This window comes from Orcinus orca, chromosome X, assembly GCF_937001465.1.
Source record: "Orcinus orca chromosome X, mOrcOrc1.1, whole genome shotgun sequence".
NCBI lineage: Eukaryota > Metazoa > Chordata > Mammalia > Artiodactyla > Delphinidae > Orcinus > Orcinus orca.
This window is the reverse complement of record NC_064580.1, coordinates 62,234,764-62,257,164: the sequence shown is the minus strand read 5'-3', so window position 1 is coordinate 62,257,164 and position 22,401 is coordinate 62,234,764. Positions and strand designations below refer to the sequence as shown.

The 22,401-nt window shown below is 45.8% G+C and overlaps 1 protein-coding gene across 1 annotated transcript; it reads right to left on the bottom strand.

Annotated features, from left to right (window-relative positions):
- Window positions 1–24: 24 nt before the first annotated feature.
- On the bottom strand, window positions 25–21,867 carry GCNA (germ cell nuclear acidic peptidase). The gene is made up of 10 exons (XM_033439052.2): window positions 21,429–21,867; window positions 19,319–19,365; window positions 18,881–18,917; window positions 12,467–12,549; window positions 8,820–9,188; window positions 7,594–7,669; window positions 3,615–3,759; window positions 2,281–2,419; window positions 1,073–1,277; window positions 25–764 (listed from the first exon to the last, which is right to left on the bottom strand). Exons 1-10 carry the CDS (start codon window positions 21,473–21,475, stop codon window positions 515–517), a joined length of 1,398 nt encoding a protein of 465 aa, XP_033294943.1. The 5' UTR covers window positions 21,476–21,867; the 3' UTR covers window positions 25–514.
- Window positions 21,868–22,401: the final 534 nt, after the last annotated feature.

Here is a 22,401-nt window from a genome sequence, read left to right as displayed (position 1 = left end):
CAATGAACAGACTTTGCTAACAAGTGAGCTGCAGAAAACATTTGTTTATTTTTATTTTATGAACAGTCACATTGTTCAGGTGGCTTCATACAATGTCAAGAGCAACTAAACTCATGAAACATGTCTGTATTTCACTTCCAGGTAGGTGTAACAGGTTACATCTGACAGCAGCTCTGGTTTTGAAGTACTGTCTTTAAAACTTGTTCTCTTCTCAGCATGCCTCATTCTCTCAACGTGCCACTCTCCAGACATCATTTCTCTTTTGCATTTTGCTCTACATGTTAAAACTACAGCATCTAAATAAGACCCAAGGTAGATCAAAAGTGCTTTTGGGTATCAGCACAAAATGGTTAGCAACAGAACTCTTAGTGAAGAACAAACATCATTAACAAAAGGAAACTTTTAAAGAAGGATTTAAATTCTAATATTCATAACTTCACAGCATCAAAGATATCTTTCTAAAACTCCTTACCAATAGATGATTCACCTCACACAAATACATTCTCAGATAACCTCAACGAACCTGGCTTTGTTTTTTGGCAGTAAAATCCTTGCTGAGCTTTCTCATCACATCCCCATGACCTATCCCTGCCGTCTCCTTCCTGACTATTCTGTAATTCTCCTGCACATACTTGGCAAATGGTCTCACATGGGGCTCAATGGGGGTTCCATCTTTACGAGTTAATGGCAGAAGGACCAGAGAGCCGCGGCACCTGGCACAGATGAAGCGCTCGGTGTCCAGTGATCTGGTGTAGCGGCCGACCCTAAGGAGGAAAGAGACACCACACAGCAAACAAATCAGTCACTGTACGTCCACATCTTCTCAGAGCTGCTGCCCCTGAGCCCACAGCCAGACTTCTTCTGTGGGATCTCAGCAAGTGGGGCACCAGGCAGTGGCCGTGGTCAGGCTGGCTCAAAGCAGAAGAGAATGGAGAAAGAAGACATGGAAAGGAGTAGAGAAGTTTTACTCCTCAAGTCAGATAGCCATGTACTTCCTGATAAAACCACTGAAGACTACGTGGAGGCCATAGTAAAAACGTAATTGGAAAAAGTCTGAGGAGAAGGGTCTTACCTGAATTTGCACCGAGTACACTCATAATGAATCCTGTAGTTAATCTTGTAGTTATGGCAACGGGTGACCTTGGGCAGCTCCGGGTGCACCATATTCAATTTTCGGGCATAATACTTCCATGCATCACCATGAGAATCACGGACGCCATCGAGCAGCCAGGAGGCTGCGTGGCATATCTCATGGACCAAAGTATCCCGGAGTCGGTCTTAGAAGAGGAATGAAATGAAATCATGAGGCTTAAACCGATTCCCTTCTGGTCTGTTACCCAACCACCCCTAGACTCTCCACCCCATCAGACACATAAGCATATGTGGGCAGGCAGGAGTGTTATCGCCCCAGGATTCTGAAGGTGAAATTTCTACTGAATTCAACCCGATTTTATTAATGGCAGAGAGCCTCAGCGGAGCAAGTGTTTTTGGAAAAGCTCCAATGTGCTCTTTTTGTGGGACACTGCTAGCAATACATCCAGCTGAGACCCGGTCGCCGCCCTCCAGGAGCATAAAGTGGGGTTTGGTCAGGAGAAGCTCCGTGGAGAAGCTGGGATCTGAGCTGGGCTCAGATCAATTGACTAGACTGGCAAAATTATCAAGGTCTTTCTAGGTGTGGTAGAGAAGGTGAGCCAAGGTTGGGGTCAGGAAAGCATGTGGTCCATTTTGAAAGCCAGCGTGAAGAAAGCCTGGCTGGAGCACAGGTGGAGTAGTGAGAGACAAGACTGGCCACATGGAGGGGGGCAAAGTACGATGGCCTCGAAAGCCACACTCGAGGCACTGGCAAGCCCAAGGTTTCCTAGCAAGAAACTGCATGGAGCAGGGAGAAAAGTGAGGTGATGAGGGTCCATAGCTAGGCAGAGGCAAAGACAGAGAAGGAATGATGATAATAGGAGAGTCATTATGAACATCCGGTGATTGGCTAGATATAGGGGACCTTGAACCTCAGTTACTGGGAGGATGGAGATGCTGCCGCTGGCAGTGGGGAGCTGCAGAGAGAAAGTTAGGCCCGGTAGAAATATGGACGAACTGGATTCTTGGTGGTGGTGAGACATCCAATAATAATGTCCTCTAAGCAACACACAGTAGGCCTGTCCACCCAGGAGTGACAGGGAAAGCTGTGACACAGGCGGCCAGAGAACACCAGCACCCAAGAGTAACCTCCCAGGCGCCATATCGGATGTAAGTGCAGCAGGGGAGCTGCCCAGCTCCTGCCATCACCTGCAGAATCGCAGACTTTCTGAGAAATCTCAATCTTAGCATAACGCTGCCTCTTCGGGTATCGAGTCTCGCCAGTGGTGCATAAACCAGCAGTTCTCAGCATCTTTTTATTCCAGCCGATGTCAATTTTCTCCGGCATCTGAGAACAAAAAGCAAACAAGAGCGAATCAGAAAGTGGTTCTAAGCAGACCAGAAAATATCAACTCAAGGGTTTTGCAAATCTAACATTCTGGGGAGAATAAAACCTAAGCTGAAGCCCACGTAAAGATGAGACTGTTGCAAGCACGTGAATGCAGGCTCTGTGCTCCCCTGTATGGAGACAAAAGTCAGGGGCAGCCAAGGAGAGAAGGACACTTCTGCTGGGCTAGGAGATGGAGCCCGCGCATGAGAGCCATGAGGCACAACTAAAACTGCAACTCAGAACACTTAAGGTTCCACTCATCAGAGTTATCTGATGTAACACCACTGTCATCAGAAAGGGCACCAAAGGCTGGGGAACCTTTAGAAAGATCTAAGAACATTCCCTGCAGGAAGTTTTGTCACCAGAGTCAATAAACTCTGGAAAACCTCATGACCGCAGGTCTCTCTGCCTCCAAATTCTCTCCGATCCAGTCCACACCACAGGCTACTGACAGAACAACTTCTTTCAGCAGGCACTCCACGTTACATCCCATCCCTGGGCAGTGGTGCCTACTGATTTCAATTTAAGTTCCTCCAACCCGACTCCCAAGGCCCTCCATTAACCAGCCCTACACTAGTTAACATGTACTGCTCACTGTGTCATAGGCCCTGTTCTAGGCACTTCAGGGGCATTCACCTATCCAGGCCTAATGGTAATTCTGTGAAGTAGTAGGTGGTAGGGACTAGGGTACTAGGACTGCCCCTATTTTACAGATGAGCAAACAGGGGCTCAGTAACTTGCCTAAGGTCCCACAGCTCTTTCCTAGTATCCTTCAACACGAACCCTCTCTTCCAGATAGTCAAGCTTCAACACTTGCCCTCTCCTCCTCCACTGTTGTTCTCGCCCCTTACCATCCTTCAAGACCCAGAAGAAGTCTCACTCCCTCCAGGCAATCCTATTTCCCAACCGCTCAGGCTCTCAGTGATTTCTCCCTCTGCTGATCACCTGTGGTAGTAACAGTCTGGACCATATACTGTAACCCACAAAACATTCTGTGTCTTTCACGTATGCATGTCTCAACTCCCCTCCCCATCTAAACTGACACTTCTCAAGGGAAGGAAATATACAATTAGTACATCTGCACACCTTCCAGCTCCCAAGAGAGCTGGGCATACAGCAGGTGCTCAGTAAGTGCTTATTTCATCGAGTCTACCTTTTTATCAAAGACAGAGCTGTTACACAGAGCGTAGATTTTCTGAACCAGTTCATCCTTATTTTGCTTGAAATTCTTTCCAGAATACTGCTTTAAGTTCTCAATGCCACGCAAGAAACACCCAGGTATTTTGCACTCAGAATGCCTGCAAAGGTAAATTCAACTGAGTTTTGTAGAGGGAAAGAAATCAGTAGAAGAAATGCATACATACAGGTCATGTCAAGAGAGACTTAGGGAAGACTTGCTGGTCCCTCTTCCTTCCAGCTCCTGCTACAAGGGCATCTCCTATAAGATTCCATTCATAGCCTTTTTCTCGTCACTCCCCGCACACTGTCAGAGACATGAAGCCCATGGTTCCAACCTCAACAGGGGTGATCCCACATCTGGATCTGCAGTCTCCACCTCTTTCCTAAGATCTGCGTTTACAACTGCCCAGTGCAAATTTCCAACTTACTAACCGGAGTATGTCTCCTGCTAAATGTGTTTAATGGTTCAACTTCTGTTATAACAGGCTAAAAACCTCAGAGACTTTTTAAATTCATTTTTCCCTCACCCCACATTCAACTAGGCACAAAGACAGACCACTGTCTCCTTCACATCATCTCTTCCAGCCAGCCCCTCCTTTCCACCCTGCTGTCACCATTCTAGGTCAAGTTCCTGTCCTCCCCTCTATGCCTTGCTACTACAGCATCCCGCTGTGTTCCTCACCTCCAGGCTCTTTTTCTTCTAATCCAACCACACACACACACACACACACCTCTGCAGATTAATTTTCCTAGGCCATGTTCCAATGATGTCCCTCCCTGGCTTTTCACTGACTGTCTGGCCTAACATTCAAGGCCCAGGTCAACCTGGTTCCAACCTCTGTTTCCAGCTATCATTTCCACTCTGGCCAAACTGGGCAACCTAAATATCCCCTGGACATGAACCGATTTGTCCATGGCCTAGAATGGCCACACCTCCACCTCTACTGAGACCCACCCTCTGTGGAGCACTTCATCATTTGCTAAGAACTTCCTTTTGCATCATCGTATTTAATCCTCACGACCACCCTCCAAAGAAGCTACTACTATTCTTACCATCTCCACTTTGCACATGACGAAACTTAAGTTCAGAGGTTAAATGACTTACCCAAATTTCACAGACACTGAATCTTTTGACCCAAATCTCACGGTATTTCCATTAGACCACTATTGCTGCCCCATCTTTCAAGGCCTAATTCAGATGCACAAAGAATACTGCCGAGCCCATAAAAAACTCACACATGTAATATCTATTTATTTAAACGGAAACTTTTTTTTTTAAAGAAGATGTTGGGGGTAGGAGTTTATTAATTAATTTATTTTTGGCTGTGTTGGGTCTTCCTTTCTGTGCGAGGGCTTTCTCTAGTTGTGGCGAGTGGGGGCCACTCTTCATCGCAGTGCACGGGCCTCTCACTGTCGTGGCCTCTCTTGTTGCGGAGCACAGACGCGCAGGCTCAGTAGTTGTGGCTCACGGGCCTGCTGCTCCACGGCATGTGGGATCCTCCCAGACCAGGGCTTGAACCCGTGTCCCCTGCATTAGCAGGCAGATTCTCAACACTGCACCACCAGGGAAGCGCCTAAACTGAAACGTTTTTATCTTGGCTGGAACAATCCACGAGTCCAAAGAGATGAGCCCACAGAGCTGAAAAGATGATAAACCAGTAGCAAACAGAGGGAAGTGTTTCTGACCTGAAACCCTGAGACTGAGATTTTGCCAAGACGCTCATTAACCCTTAAGTCACAAAATAAAACCCTATGAGAGTTGCCCAGGGTGGAGACAGAGGGAAAGTACCAGAGAAGATATAGGCAGCTAAAGTAACGGACTTCTGCCCCACAGTCTGATAAGGGTGACTAATATTTCTGCCTCCAATTATTTAGTCCTGAAAGCAAATTTGCATCAGAAAAGGTGGCAGATAAAAACCTAAACCATCTGCAGACCTCAGCAGAGAGCGTGATGCCTGCGTGTGTCTATACTCACATCAAGCAGCTTGTGGCTTAGCAAGCCTTCACTTCAGTGGTAATGCTGCTTTACTGCAAACTGAGTATCTCCACATCAGAGGAACCAACAAGACCCCAGACGCATGCATCAGACACCATGACCAGCAAGCAGCCTGCACAGGAACAATGCTGAGCACAACAGGAAGCCTACAGACTGAAACAGGAAGCAGCAAGGCAACAGAGAAGAGCCCAAACAGGCCAGCCTCCTGATATGAGGCAGAGGACAATGACACAAAGGAGCAGCTTCTTCCTTCATTTGTCACACTCTACCCAAGACACATGTCCCTTAGAGGCAAAGCAGCTTAAATATGGATCTAGGAATCCAGAGAACAAGCTTTGCTGCAAGGGGACCCATCTAAGACATGACACGCCGAACCAAAGAGAAATGCAGAAACAGAGAGCCTCTCTGCTCAAGTCCAAGTTTCTCTGTTGCCCCTACGCCTGACACATCATTCTTCTTCTCCCCTTAAGATGCAATTATTGGAGTTCCCTGGTGGTACAGTGGCTAAGAATCCGCCTGCCAATGCAGGGGACACGGGTTCAAGCCCAGGTCCAGGAAGATCCCACAGGCCACGGAGCAACTAAGCCCGTGCGCCACTACTACTGAGCCTGCACTCTAGAGCCCGCGAGCCACAACTACTGAAGCCCGTGTGCCTAGAGCCCGTGCTTCACAGAAAGAGAAGCCACCGCAGTGAGAAGCCCGCGCACGGCAACGAAGAGTAGCCCCCGCCCGCAGCAACTAGAGGAAGGCTGTGCGCAGCAACGAAGACCCAACGCAGCCAAAAAATAAATAAATAAATTTCTTAAAAGGAAAACACCATATGTTTAAAAATAGATGCATTTATTGCCCCAAAATACGGGTAAAAAAAGAAACGTACAGTCCTTCAAATATATCCCTTCTTTTGTAAGATAACTCAGATGTAAGTATAAATTACTCCTGAATGCACAGAAAAACAAAGAAAAGTATGCTCACTATATCATATTTTTAAGAGAAAAAGTGAGAAGTTCCTGGAACCTAAGTGAGAAAATCCATTTTTTTTTTGCTTCCTTTGAGCATTAACATGTCTGTGGTCTAAATGACCTGTTGTTTTCAGTATCAATATAATATCTAACATATAGCTTAATAAAGATAAAGAGACTATTTATTTCACCTTAACGTTTAAGCTTTAAAAATTTGCAAGAAGGAGCTTCCCTGGTGGCGCAGTGGTTGAGAGTCCACCTGCCGATGCAGGGGACACGGGTTCGTGCCCCGGTCCAGGAAGATCCCACATGCCGCGGAGCGGCTGGGCTTGTGAGCCATGGCCGCTGAGTCTGCGCGTCCAGAGCCTGTGCTCCACAACGGGAGAGGCCACAACAGTGAGAGGCCCGTGTACCGCCAAAAAAAAAAAAAAAAAAGAATAAGGGTCCATCCAGAACACTAGAAAACCCTGGAAGACAATCTTGACTGCCTCCCCCCAATTCCAATGGATGGGAACACATCTGTTCTGCCTTCTCACCATTCCCACTGCCTTTGCTTTTAGTTCAGTGCAAACTGGTGGCCATGAGGCTGTATCTGGCCTGAAAAAAAGGATCTTTAGCTACACATCATTGTTTAATCTGAGTGGAAGGACAAAGGAAACCTCAGGGGCCAGAGCTCCTGTGGCGAGGGGAGGGTAAAAAGGCTCCAGTCTGCCCGGAATCGCTGAAATCTGTGCAGAGTGCCCACGCCCCGGCTCTGTTGGGGGAGGGGGAGGGAGGGCACCGAGGCTCCTCCCCCCCCTTCCTCCTCTCCTCCTCCTGCCGCTTCTGCCCTCCCCATTCAGGGAGGTAAAACTTGTGCCGCCCGCCCCCCCCCATCCCCGCCCCAGCAGACTTCTTCATCCCCTTGAAAACCCCCACACGTGACCAGTGGACAGCTTTGCACGTGACAACTATGCAGTCAACTCCTGTGCCGTTGACCGTGAGCAGTACATACATACCCAGGCTCGCATTTTTCAAATTCTGCTGCTCCGGGTTTCTTCTTTAAAGTCCCATGCTTCTTTGCTCTTTTAACAACTGAAAAGAGAGTAGTTTGTTTGTACCCTGAAAACTGGTACCAACCAGCAACTCACAGAAAGGTAATCTCAGGAGGAGCCCTCACAGCCAAGCCCAGAGCAGCACATATACACTCAACGCTTCTCTCGGAAGCGGGCACCCTCCTCCGTTAGTCTGCATGAAAGATTTCACCTACGCGAGTAAGCAGAGTAAGCGGGATAGGATTCTGTCCTAGGCGCTGAGGACTATTATGAGGCTACATGAATATGCCTTTGGAGGTTAGACTGTGGGGGCGACTGAGGCACGTGCAGTACCAGGAATGGTGTGGCATAACTCACGCACTCACTCTGAGGAAAAGGCCCCCATCCTAGGTGGCACCTTCATCCAATGTGCAAGCCAAATCTTTCCCCTTTTGTCTAGCACCCATACTGCCGGTTGCTCTAGCCAGAAATTCACGTATCAGGAGTTAGTGCCCTTCATTCATTTACCTAAAAAACTTATTAAACGTCTAGTACGTGCCAAGTACCAGGCTAGACTCCAGGAGAGACTAAAGGATGAGTGAGAGCCCTCCCATCAAGAGGCTCACCATCAGGACTTCCCTGGCGGTCCAGTGGTTAAGACTCTGTGCTTCCACTGCAGGGGGCACGGGTTCGATCCCTGGTCAGGGAACTAAGATTCCGCATGCCATGTGATGTGGCCAAGAAAAAGAAAAGGCTCACTATCTACTGGGAGGACAGATTCAGAAACGTACTTAACACAGTTGTGTAAGTGCTTTACTAGTGACAGGGCCTAGGAACTTTGGGAACCTGGGAGGGAGGAGCACCTCGGACTTACGGCTTTCTACAGCAAGTGGCAATTGGGCTGGATCCTAAGAAAAATGGGATATCCTCAGGACAAAAAATTGCAGGGAAAAAGCACTGCCAATGGATGGAACGGCAGATACTAAGACACTGGAGCATGAGGACGACACAGGTGTTCCTCGCCCTTCCCCAGAAAGAGCCTTCTCACTGGGATGGCTGCCTCCCTCGGCCACTAGGAAGCTGCTGAAACATAGCGGAGGGTTAGTAGACAGGACAAGCAGACTCGACAAGACAGACGTATACGGGGGAAAGGGCACCCACTTGTGGCGCTAGCCTTAGTGGGACAGGCATACTTGGTTTGATTGGCTTACCAGGTGTCACAGGTATGTGTCTGGTTTTATTTTTCCTTTTCCTTGGTTTTGCCACCAAACGTACAGGCTCTTCATCACTTGACAACTTTCCAACTGAAATCTCTAGCTCAGCCTTAGGATCATCACTTGGTGGCTGGCAGACATTTTCCCCAAGATCCTGCTTACCAACATCATAAGATGGTTTGTGTAGGGAGATAGCAAACTCATTCTTCTTTTTCTCATTTGAGGGAGTTTGGTCCTCATCACACGAATCATCTTCTATTAGCACAGGGCCCTCCAAATCATTATGATCATCATCATCATCAGTGATAAGTATTGGAGACTCCTGGGGTGGCTGCTCATCGGTATCAGACACTTCCAGAATCTCATCTGAAATTCAAGAGACACAATGATGTATAAACATACTCCCTCCACCCCCACACCCTCAACTCAAGTTCAGATTATTGAGCACAAATTAAACAAGTCAGGGGCTTCCCTGGTGGCACAGCAGTTGAGAGTCCGCCTGCCGGTGCAGGGGACACGGGTTCGTGCTCCGGTCCAGGAGGATCCCACATGCCGCAGAGCGGCTGGGCCTGTGAGCCACGGCCACTGGGCCTGCGCTCTAGAGCCCACGAGCCACAACTACTGAGCCCACGTGCCACAACTACTGAACAATGAAGAGTAGCCCCCACTTGCCGCAACTAGAGAAAGCCCACACACAGCAACGAAGACCAAGTGCAGCCAAAAATAAATAAATAAATTTTTTAAAAAATTAAACAAGTCAGGAACTGTGATATAATGAATCCTAGGTAAGAATCAGTTATTTAGACGATTTTACCTCTATTACTTTTTTATTTTACTGAGAACAGTGACAGATAAAATAGCAATCCAAACCCAGAGGCAATTTTCAAATCACATTTCTCTGTAGGTGCTCAGGGGTTCCCACAGGTCCGAAACTTGTATATTTTCACTGGGCCAGAGCAAAATAAGAGAAATCAGAATAATAAAGTGGGTTTGTTTTTCTTTTTCCCCTATCAAGCTAGCTTTCTATAATTTAAAGGACTGTCCTTTATTTTGAGATTATGTCCTGACTAAACTTTTGGTGCTCTTTACCTTATGAAATTATGGTGATAGATGGTAGTTGGAGTTTATTTCCATCATTAGACAAATTAAAAATTGGCAACTCTATGTTAGTCACCAAAATTTCATTTTTTAACTAGTCCATAAGTCTGAAGCTCTCAAAACCACTGATGTGAGAGTAAGGAGTTAAGTTCTGATGCCAGCACTGAAAGGCCTTGGGAACACTGAGACTGTCCCTGCCCTCACTGAGGATCCATCCCTTTATCTGGATACCAGGGGCAACGTGCCTAAGACTCAAGCTCTCTGCAGTCTGCTCAGGGTTCAACTTCTAGGTTTCTATGATTCTGGATGTAAAAAATATAAACCACAGCATGAGCAAGTTGTGAAAATATCTTTATGGTGCAAAAAACTCTGTATCCTAAAATTGCAGATTTGGGATAATATATTTTGAGTCTCATCTATGATTTAAATTAATTATCAAAAAATTTCAGATATGCAATAAGGAAAGAGAAAGCAGTGGGTGTTCCTATGGTAAAAAGTCATCCTTCCTAGAAGAGTTAAAGTTTTCCCACCTGCAGCTGAAATTCTAAGCAGTAGGGACACAAATGAACTCATTTACTAAACAGAAACAGACTCACAGACCTGGAAAACAAACTTCTGTTTACCAAAGGGGAAAGGTGTTGGGGGGAGGGATAAATTAGGAGTTTGGGATTAACGTATACACACTACTATATATAAAATAGCTAAACAACAAGAACCTACTGTATAGCACAGGGAACTATATTCAATACCTTGTAATAAACTATAATGGAAAAGAACAGAAGAAAGGAATATATATATATATATATATATATATATGCATGTGTGTATAACTGAATCGCTTTGCTGTGAAACTAACACACCTGAAACTAACACAATATTGTAAATCAACTCTACTTCAATAAAATATAAATAAATAAAAAGTAGAGACACACTGCTTACAATCTGTAAAAAATGACTCTGTACATTGACAAAGGTTTCAAGTGAGGTTGGAAGTATGTGTTTAAGCTCCTTGGGCCTTTTTTCCTGTAAAACTGCCTAAATTCACTACCATAACAAAAGAAATGGCATGTGGAGAACAGTAAAGAAACATACAAAGACAGTCCTGTTGAAGCATTCTTCATCCCACTACTGGGATGGATGCTACCGGTCAGAGCAGCCTTAGTTGAAAGTTCATCCTCAAAAGACGATGGATCTTCTGATTCAAGGAGTTAGCAACTGGTGGCCTATGGTGATAAACTGGCCTCTGGCTTTGTCACTCAGGCCCCTACTCTAAAGCTACCTCCCTCGGGGCTCCCTCTGCATTACAGTAGCTTGTCATGTTATACCCCCTACTCTGCACCTGGACCTCTGTCCTGCTCAGGCAATCCACTCAGAGCTAGAGAGGAGGGAAAAAGGAAATGAGAGGGGACAGGTGGTGAAACAGTAGGAAATGCGGGTTCCAAGCCACCTCTCCTTTCCCTTCTCTGATATCAGTGGTATATCTGAGGTAGTTATCAAATAAGTAGCCAGTATTTTTAAGGGTGCCAGTACTTTAAGTAGGTGCCTGTGTCTCATGCCCTACACCAGGTACTTAGCAAACAGAGATCAATAAAATACTATCCCGGGCTTCCCTGGTGGTGCAGTAGTTGAGAGTCCGCCTGCCGATGCAGGGGACACGGGTTCGTGCTCCAGTCCAGGAAGATCCTACATGCCGCGGAGCGGCTGGGCCTGTGAGCCATGGCCGCTGAGCCTGCGCATCCGGAGCCTGTGCTCCGCAACGGGAGAGGCCGCAATAGTGAGAGGCCCGCGTACCGCAAAAAATAATAATAATAAAGAAAGAAAGAAAGAAAAATAAAAAATAAAGAAAAATAAAATACTATCCCAAAGGCTTAAGAAGCTCCTAGTCTTCCTATGTCTCACACCCACTGAGCAGGTTCTGAACTGCGAGTAAAACTCCGTGCCTCCCGAAAGGTGATGAGGGCCTCTGACTCCTAAGAGGTAAGGACCTGCTATGGGAAACAGGCTCTAAGAAAAACAGGACTCTCTAGAAAATATAAAGGGGGTAGCAAAAGGCAAAGACAAACAGCTAGACAGAGAAAACAAGCATTCCTCTGAGAAGTCACTGCCAGCTGGCCCATAAGCCTCACACATGAGCCTCCATCAGGCTGGAAAGAATGCGCCCCTGTCTCTTACTCCTCCTTCCTCCTCTCTGTCATCCCCACATACAGGGAAAGAGGAAAAGAGCGGAAGGCAGAGGAGCAGGGCAACCTTCACGCTAATCAGGCTGAGTTCCTGACTTCCCTCTGCTCCCGCGATGTAACGCTGGGTAGCTAAGAACTCTACTGAGGGCGATGCCTGGGGTCTAAGGCAGCAAGAACAGTTGCTGCTATGTTAGGAAATTGACCAGGCGGTGCGGGGAACCCAGCCATATCCACATCCAGCACATAGGAGGAAAAAACAGTGGCACTCACTACGAAATTATTCAGAATAGAACATTTGCTGACTTTCATCCTGAGATGACTGTGCATGGTGAGGCTGCATCTTCTCTAAGTTAGTAGTATACTTGCCTTTGCAATGTATTTCAGCTATCTTAGCTCTCTTTTGCTCACAGAGGTTTTCATCGTCAGAGTCTGAGTTGATCACCACGTAGCTGAGTGATGAGACAGGGAAAAACAAAAGAGAAGCATGAATGCAACATTCTTCTTTTCATGGCATTTTCTACCTTTGTTCCAATGAGCATAATCACTTTGAAATGACTTGTTGGTTTCCCACAGTAACTCTGTTCCCCTTCTCCGGAACTCCTCAATTGTTATTCCTGATTTTCCATCTTTCCTATCTTTATACCAAATCTTTCCATCCGTCTCAATCCTTTCAAAAGGAGGAATGTGTCAAGTACTGAGAGACTGAAGTGGGCTGTCAGACGGTATGTGTTCAAATAGTTTTGGCGCAGGGGGAAATTGATTAAGGAAAGGTTTATTTAATTGCCATTTCTCTTTATCCACGTTGAGATCCCCCTGCCACAGATACAGAGAGGCAGCCTCGGCAGGGAGATTTCTCCTGGGCGCCACTCTTTGCAGCCTGAAGCCAGCACCACCCTAATTGATGGATTGCTTTGGCAGGAGTCCAACTCAGCAGTATCCCTGTGCCACCCAGGATGCCGGTGGTGAGCACGCCTCTGGGACCGTCGTTCTCAGCTGGCCCAGGTATTTGGGTCAGAGGTTCCAGAAGGCTGAAATTCTCCACCTTTCTGTATTTCCCAAACAGTGTACAATAAGTGTGATATACCTTTATGATGAGACAGAAAACTACTTAAAACACTGCTAGAGGACTTGTCTGTACCAGTTACAGGCACAAATCTATTCATCCATTTCCACCATATTCACCACTTTTTTTTTTTACATCTTTATTGGAGTATAATTGCTCTACAATGGTGTTAGTTTCTGCTTTATAACAAAGTGAATCAGTTATACATATACATATGTTCCCATATCTCTTCCCTCTTGCATCTCCCTCCCTCCCACCCTCCCTATCCCACCCCTCCAGGCGGTCACAAAGCACCGAGCTGATCTCCCTGTGCTATGCGGCTGCTTCCCACTAGCTACCTATTTTACGTGTCCTAGTGTATATATGTCCATGCCTCTCTCTCGCTTTGTCACAGCTTAAGCTGCCAAGTTGATGGGCCTTTGCTCTCCTGTTGACCATTCATTCCATCCTTAAAATTCTCTTTTCTTGATCTCTGGGATACTGTTTGGTTTTGGTTCTCTTCTCACCTTTTTTGCCCACTCCTTCTCACTCAATTCTCTTCCTCACTCGTTCCCAGGCTTTATCCACACCCCTTTCATGCCAATCCAATTAATTCCTAAGGATTGGGTAAACATTATCCATCCGCCAGCCCAACTTTGCTTCTAACTTCTCGCTCCACAGTGCCAGCTTCCTACCTGGATATCCTGTGGGGAGGGCCGAGTTTTAGTCAGTCTCCACAGGTACAGCCTCACCAACTGTTTTACTGATGGTGTCTATTCGAACCAGTCAGGCAGCCATCCTGACTAATCCCTGTTTGTATCTATTGACTGTAAATGTTTTGAATATCAGCCCTGCCTATAGGCCCCTCAATTTCAGCATACCCAAAACTGAACTCATCACCTCCTCCCCAAATTCACCCTTCCTACAATATCCCATATACAGAAGCCTCCTGGGTCTGGACCAAGATCTGTGGGCACTCCTGGCAGACCCATTGAAATGGATTTTCTTTACATATTTGTTCAACATCTACCTAGTGGAGGAAGGAAGAAACCAATTTTTCTACTTAAAAATTGGATACTTTTAAATTTATTATTAAACAAGGGCTCTATAATGTATAATATTGTAAACCAGAATATTTCTAAGGATCCATGACATACCATTTAAAATGTAAGGGGTGGATCGTAAAGAAGATGGCAGAAGAGTAAGATGTGGAGATCACCTTCCTCCCCACAGATACACCAGAAATACATCTATACGTGGAACAACTCCTACAGAACACCTACTGAACGCTGGCAGAACACCTCAGACCTCCCAAAAGGCAAGAAAGTCCCCACATACCTGGGTAGGGCAAAAGAAAAAATAATAAACAGAGACAAAAGGATAGGGACGGGACTTGCACCAGTGGGAGGGAGCTGTGAAGGAGGAAAGGTTTCCACACACTAGGAAGCCCCTTCGCGGGCGGAGACTGAGGGTGGCGGAGGGGAAAAGCTTCGGAGCCGCGGAGGAGAGCACAGCAACAGGGGTGCGGAGGGCAAAGAGGAGAGATTCCCGCAGAGGATCGGTGCCGAACGGCACTCACCAGCCCGAGAGGCCTGTCTGCTCACCCGCCGTGGTGGGCGGGGCTGGGAGCTGAGGCTTGGGCTTCGGTCGGAGAGCAGGGAGAGGACTGGGGTTGGCAGCGTGAACACAGCCTGCAGGGGGTTAGTGCACCACGGCTAGCCGGGAGGGAGTCCGGGGAAAAGTCTGGACCTGCCGAAGAGGCAAGAGACTTTTTCTTCCCTCTGTTTCCTGGTGCGCGAGGAGAGGGGATTAAGAGCGCTGCTTAAAGGAGCTCCTGAGACGGGGGCGCGAGCCGCGGCTAAAAGCGCGGACCCCAGAGATGGGCATGAGACACTAAGGCTGCTGCTGCCGCCACCAAGAAGCCTGTGTGCGAGCACAGGTCACTATCCACACCCTTGCTGCGGGGAGCTTGTGCAGCCCGCCACTGTCAGGGTCCCGGCATCCAGGGACAACTTCCCCGGGAGAATGCGCGGCGCGCCTCAGGCTGGTACAACTTCACCCCAGCCTGTGCCACCGCAGGCACGCCCCCCACTCCGTACCCCTCCCTTCCCCCGGCCTGAGTGAGCCAGAATCCCCGAAGCAGCTGCTCCTTTAACCCCGTGCGAAGAACAGACGCCCTCCAGCGACCTACACACAGAGGCGGGACCAAATCCAAAGCTGAGCCCCAGGAGCTGTGAGAACAAAGAAGAGAAAGGGAAATCTCTCCCAGCAGCCTCAGAAGCAGCGGATTAAAGTTCCACAATCAACTTGATGTACCCTGCATCTGTGGAATACATGAATAGACAACGAATCATCCCAAATTGAGGAGGTGGACTTTGAGAACAAGATCTATGATTTTTTTCCCCTTTTCCTCTTTTCGTGAGTGTGTATGTGTATGCTTCTGTGTGAAATTTTGTCTGTATAGCTTTGCTTCCACCATTTGTCCTAGGGTTCTATCCATCCGTTTTTTTTGGTTTGTTTTTCTTTAAAAAAATTCTTTTTTCTTAATAATTATTTTTTATTTTAATAACTTTATTTTATTTTACCTTACGTTATTTTATTTTACTTTATCTTCTTTCCTTCTTTCTTTCCTTCCTTCCCTCCCTCCCTGCTTTCTTTCTTGCTTTCTTACTTACTACTTTTTCTCACTTTTATTCTGAGCCGAGTGGATGAAACGCTCTTGGTGCTGCAGCCAGGAGTCAGTGCTGTGCCTCTGAGGTGGGAGAGCCACCTTCAGGACACTGGTCCACAAGAGACCTCCCAGCTCCACATTATATCAAATGGTGGAAATCTCCCAGAGATCTCCATCTCAACACCAGCATCCAGCTTCAATCACTGACCAGCAAGCTACAGTGCTGGACACCCTATGCCAAACAACTAGCAAGACAGGAACACAACCCCACCCATTAGCAGAGAGGCTGCCTAAAATCATAAGTCCACAGGCACCCCAAAACACACCACCAGACGTGGACCTGCCCACCAGAAAGACAAGATCCAGCCTCATCCAACAGACACTAGTCCCCTCCACCAGGAAGCCTACACAACCCACTGAACCAACTTTAGCCACTGGGGACAGACACCAAAAACAACGGGAACTACGAACTTGCAGCCTGCAAAAAGGAGGCCCCAAACACAGTAAGATAAGCAAAATGAGAAGACAGAAAAACACACAGCAGATGAAGGAGCAAGATAAAAACCCACCAGACCTAACAAATGAAGAGGAAATAGGCAGTCTACCTGAAAAAGAATTCAGAATAATGATAGTAAAGATGATCCAAAATCTTGGAATAGAATGTACAAAATGTAAGAAACATTTAACAAGGAACTAGAAGAACTAAAGATGAAACAAGCAACCATGAACAACACAATAAATGAAATGAAAAATACTCTAGATGGGATCAACAGCAGAATAACTGAGGCAGAAGAACGGATAAGTGACCTGGAAGATAAAATAGTGGAAATAACTACTGCAGAGCAGAATAAAGAAAAAAGAATGAAAAGAACTGAGGACAGTCTCAGAGACCTCTGGGACAACATTAAACACACCAACATTCGAATTATAGGGGTTCCAGAAGAAGAAGAGAAAAAGAAAGGGACTGAGAAAATATTTGAGGAGATTATAGTTGAAAACTTCCCTAATATGGGAAAGGAAATAGTTAATCAAGTCCAGGAAGCACAGAGAGTCCCATACAGGAAAAATCCAAGGAGAAATACGCCAAGACACATATTAATCAAACTGTCAAAAATTAAACAGAAAGAAAACATATTAAAAGCAGCAAGGGCTAGTGCGAAGCAGCCGCATGGCACAGGGATATCGGCTCAGTGCTTTGTTACCGCCTGGACTTGAGGATATGGGGAGGGGGAAGGGTGAGCTGTGACAAAGCGAGAGAGTAGCACGGACATATGTACACTACCAAACGTAAAATAGCTAGCTAGTGGGAAGAAGCCGCATAGCACGGGGAGATCAACTCGGTGCTTTGTGACCACCTAGAGGGGTGGGTTAGGGAGGGTGGGAGAGAGGGAGACGCAAGAGGGAAGAGATATGGGAACATATATATAACTGATTCACTTTGTTATAAAGCAGAAACTAACACACCATTGTAAAGCAATTATACTCCAATAAAGATGTAAAAAATAAATAAATAAATAAAAATAAAAATAAAATGTAAGGGGCAGTGATGGAAATTCTGCATCTTTGACTGTGGTAATGGTTACACTACCACATACGTTTGTCAAAACTCATCAAACTGTATACCCAAAAAGGGCTAATTTTTCTGTATGTTAAGTCATTCCTCAATAGACCTAACTTTAAAAGTATAAATAATAAACCTGATCGTTTCCAATAGGTAGCTTTATACAATGCATTATTCAGTTCCGGTATTTCAGCTGACTGCAACTAAATCACTTTCACACATTGGTGTCAAGCTTGGTGGCTTGCATGTTGCAAAAATAATCAACAGAGGTAAATCAGAACTAGCTAGAAAAACATTTTCCCACTTGACAGCACTATTTCGCCTTGGGTGGGTGGGTGGGGGACAGGAATGGTCAATTCATATTTCTACAGGAATTCAAGGAGTTGATGTGGAAACCACAGTTATTACAGTTTTATTCCAGGAATTTTTTTTTTCTTAGCACTTCCTATAGTTTGGCACCTGGGCAACACCCCTTCATCTAGCAGAGGGCTCCTAAATAGGAAAAGTAGTAGATAATGCTGACAGTTAGGTTAGAGCCGGATCACAGAGGACTTTACCTACTGGGTTTACCAGTTTGATTTCCCTATGATAAGCAACTTGAATAGAGAATTAGTATGATCAAAGCAGTGACTCAGGAGATTAATCTGGAAGTGCGATACAGACTGGATCAGAGAAGGAAGAAATCAGGGTGAGGAGCCCACTTAAAAAGCTCTTGCACGGGAGCTTCCCTGGTGGCACAGTGGTTAAGAATCCGCCTGCCAATGTACGGGACATGGGTTTGAGCCCTGGTCCAGGAAGATCCCACATGCTGTGGAGCAACTAAGCCCGTGCGCCACAACTACTGAGCCTGTGCTCTAGAGCCTGTGAGTCACAACTGTTGAAGCCCGCACACCTAGAGCCCATGCTCCGCAACAAGAGAAGCCACCGCCACGAGAAGCTCGCGCACAGCAACGAAGACCCAAGGCGGCCAAAAACAAATAAATAAAATAAATAAATTTATTTAAAAAAAAAAAGCTCCGCACAGATACAAGAGTAAAAACTGATAAAGGCCTTATAGTAGAGACTGGAAGTCAAGGGATGGTTCAGAGAGACTTTTTTTTTTTTTTTTTGGCGGTATGCAGGCCTCTCACTGTTGTGGCCTCTCCCGTTGCGGAGCACAGGCTCCGGACGCGCAGGCTCAGTGGCCATGGCTCACGGGCCCAGCCACTGTGCGGCATGTGGGATCCTCCCGGACCGGGGCACAAACCCGCGTCCCCTGCATCGGCAGGCGGACTCTCAACCACTGCGCCACCATGGAAGCCCCCCAGAGAGACATTCTGAAGAAACTGCCCAATTAAATAATGGGCCATGGATAAGAAATATATTTTGAACCCAGTTGTGAGACCAAACACCCATTATGACCCTGAACATAGGATTCACAGAGAAAATGTGATGTTTATTCTTAAGTTATCTTACCAGGAACATTGTTCCTTAAAAAAGTCAAATTTCACTAATTCTCCTACTCACCTGATGTTCCTTTTCTGCAGGTTCATTCCAGATACAACTGACACAGAGAAAGAAACAGGGCATCAGAAAGCATTTGAAGCATAATCAAATCTGGTTACCCATGTCTTTAACTCCCTAAAACCAAAGTCCATAAATTACAGCTGGTCAAAATTTATGGTGGACTCTTACATCTCCCATGAGAGAGAAGAAATAAATTTAAGGAGACCTTGAATGAAAAAAGTAAAGGAAGCAAATTGGAAAAGAAGCACAAAGAACTTCCTCTGCTCCTCATAGTAGGGAAATAAACTTTGCTTTGCCAATCTAGAACCAACCCTAGAGGAGACAAACCTAGGACAGCTTACATCAAATGTCCCAAATCACATTTTAGTCATCTCTACGGAGACATGGCTAAATTATGCTTTAAATTGTAAATTACTGCTTTGAGGGGACTCTACTTACAGTAATCAAGTTCTTCATCACTGCTTGAGTCCACAGTAAGAATGCAACTGCAAAATAAAATACATTCTGTTTTAAAGAAAGGCTACTAACGTCATAAGCAACCAAATGTCAAAAATCTCAAATGGAAAGAACCATCAATCAGAGTTTCTGAAATGCAAAAAGGTTTTAAGGGCTTATGAAATGAAGATCACGATAGGGTAGGAGAAGAAAAATTAGAAGGCACAAGCTGCTCAGTCCGTACTGCACAAAGACCGGACAAGAATGTTAGTTGAGTATCATTAGCTATCAGTGAGAAGCCTGTTTTTTGCCAAGTGGTATATTTCTATTTAAAGATATGAAAGTGAATTCTGAGAAAGGGACCACAGGGGAAAGGACTTGAGGATGCAGAGTTTACAGTTAAAAATCAAAAGGGCAGGGCTTCCCTGGTGGCGCAGTGGTTGAGAATCCGCCTGCCAATGCAGGGGACATGGGTTCGTGCCCCAGTCTGGGAAGATCCCACATGCTGCGGAGTGGCTGGGCCCGTGAGCCATGGCCGCTGAGCCTGCGCGTCCGGAGCCTGTGCTCCGCAACGGGAGAGGCCACAACAGTGAGAGGCCCACGTACTGCAAAAAAAAAAAAAAAAAAAAAAGAACATGTACGATGCAACCACATTTTTGCACTTACGTATATGTATACAGAAATTAAATAAAATTGTCCTAAAAATGAAAGAAAAAGTCCTAGTAGTGAAATTACTGGGCCAAAGGACATGGGCATTTAAAATTTTGACATTGCCAGATTGCCCTCCAAAAAAGGTTGCACCAATTTATAGTCCCACCATGACTGTATGAAATTTCCCTACAAATTTGCCAACACTGGGTATTATCAAAAATTTTTTTTAATCTTTGCCAATCTGATATATGAAAAATGGCATCTTACTCATTTAAAATTCTTTCATTTCTTTAAGTAAAATAAAATTAAAAGTTGAATAAATTTTAATGTCTGTGGGCCATTTGTATTTTTTTCCCTGAGAACTACCTTCTAAAACTTTTGCTCATTTCCTGTTTGTTCACCTTTTTAAATTGTTGCTTTTATTTATTTATCTTTTGGCTACACCACGTGGTTTGTGGGATCTCAGTTCCCCGATCAGGGATTGAACCCCAGCCATGGCAGTGAAAGCCCGGAATCCTAACCACTAGGCCACCTGGGAACTCCATAATTGTTCCTTTTAAAAGTTCTTTGTAGATTAAGGAAGATAGCCTTTTATCATAAATAATAAAAATGTTTTTCCAGTTTGTTGTCATTTTTATGCTTTTGTTAGATATCAAATTTAGAAAGACCTTCCCCACTCCAAAATTACTGGAAACAAAATCCAGCTATATTTTCTAGCATTTTTAATGGTTTCATTTTTTATTTTTAAATATTTTATCCAAGTGTAATTTATTTTGGTATAAGGAGTGATGAGGTAAGAATCCAATTCTTATTGTTTTCCAAATGGTCAACCAATTATCTTCGAATTATTTGTCAATGAATCCATCTTTTCCCCAGTGATTTGAAATGTCATTTTTTTCATCATGAACTAAATTTTCATATGTATTTGGGTCTATTTCCAGACTCTCTAGTCTATGGTCTCTACTTTCTCCCATACCAGACACTTATCTGTATGCTTATCTTACCTGTGAAGGAGGAAAACAGAGCAGTGTTCTGGGAGAATGAAGACTTAGAGGAGATGAGGCAACTATCCTAAAATACCTATCCCAGAGAAGAAAAATACTTCACCTGCATACCTCAAGAGGGCAGCACTGCGAACACTGGGAGTAACAAAAGGACAGATTTGAAGTTCACCAGAATGAAGAACTTTCTAGAAATTACACATATTCAACACTGCATTGTGTTGCTTCATGAAGTTGTACACTCCTGGCCACTAAAAGAGCTGTTATACAGAGGATTCATGCATTGGATAGAAGCTGGACTCCCATGATTCTAAGCTCTCTTTTCACAATTCTCATTTTATGACTAACCAAATTATACACTCTGTAGACTCTAAGTGACATAAACATATACTTTTTGAGAAAGTCGTTTTGCCAACAGAGTAAGACTAAACTAAGAGAAAAGAGAATTTTTCAAATCTCACCAATCATCATCCTGGTTCTTCCAACGCCCATCCTCTGCTTTGGACATGTCCGCGTCTGTAGTCAGGACAAGGATATACGTTTGAAAGGAAACCAGAACCAGTTAGATGTTTCTACGTTCTGCATTTACCTTTGAGCAGCTTCTTCACCCCAACTTAAAGCCAAAACTTTGCTCTATGAAATGAGAAGTATTTAAATTTGTTTATTGCTGACCTTTCTCCCACCTTGCCCCACCAAGGTTCTTCGTTGATCCATTAGAAAGCCCAAAGCCCATAGCGGCCCCTGATGTTAAGCCGCCTCAACCACCACCTGTTATAGAGATGTGCAGGGAGGACAATCGTTCATTTATCAGCCCCCAGATCAATTTTCTCCCCACTGTAAGGCTTTTAGCATGTACTACTCTGTCCCCGGCCCAATGCTCTTCTGACCCTAAATGTATTCCCACCACCCCCTACATCACCACCGGCGCTCCCCTCTCCCCACATCTTCATTCCCCCTACTTCCGCCTCATGCCCCAAGGAAGTCTTCCATCAGGCTTTCACACGCTCCCACCCCCCACCCCCCCCGTACCCTCCACCACCTCCCTACTCCTGCTCATAGCCAGGCTTACACAGACCAGGCCACACCCTGACACACACCTCAATCCAACTCACACTCTCCCCATCCCCCTACTCGCACGGGGAATCAGGTCACCTTCCCCCCACGCCTCCACGCCTCCACCAACTTCCAACTTCCGCCCCAACGGGGCCTCAAACTCTCCTCCTCACTCCGCCTCACCACCCCTCCGTTCCACCTCCTCTCTAAGCCCCCTCCACCTCTCCACCTCTTCCCTGCCCCCAACCCCCCGCCCCCCACCAGCTTTGCACCAATCAAGCCTAGACCCCTCCCCCCTCTTGCTCAGACCTCAGACACCTCCACTCACCCCCCCACACACACACACCCCTCCATCCCCTTGCTCCCGTCTCCTCTCCCCAG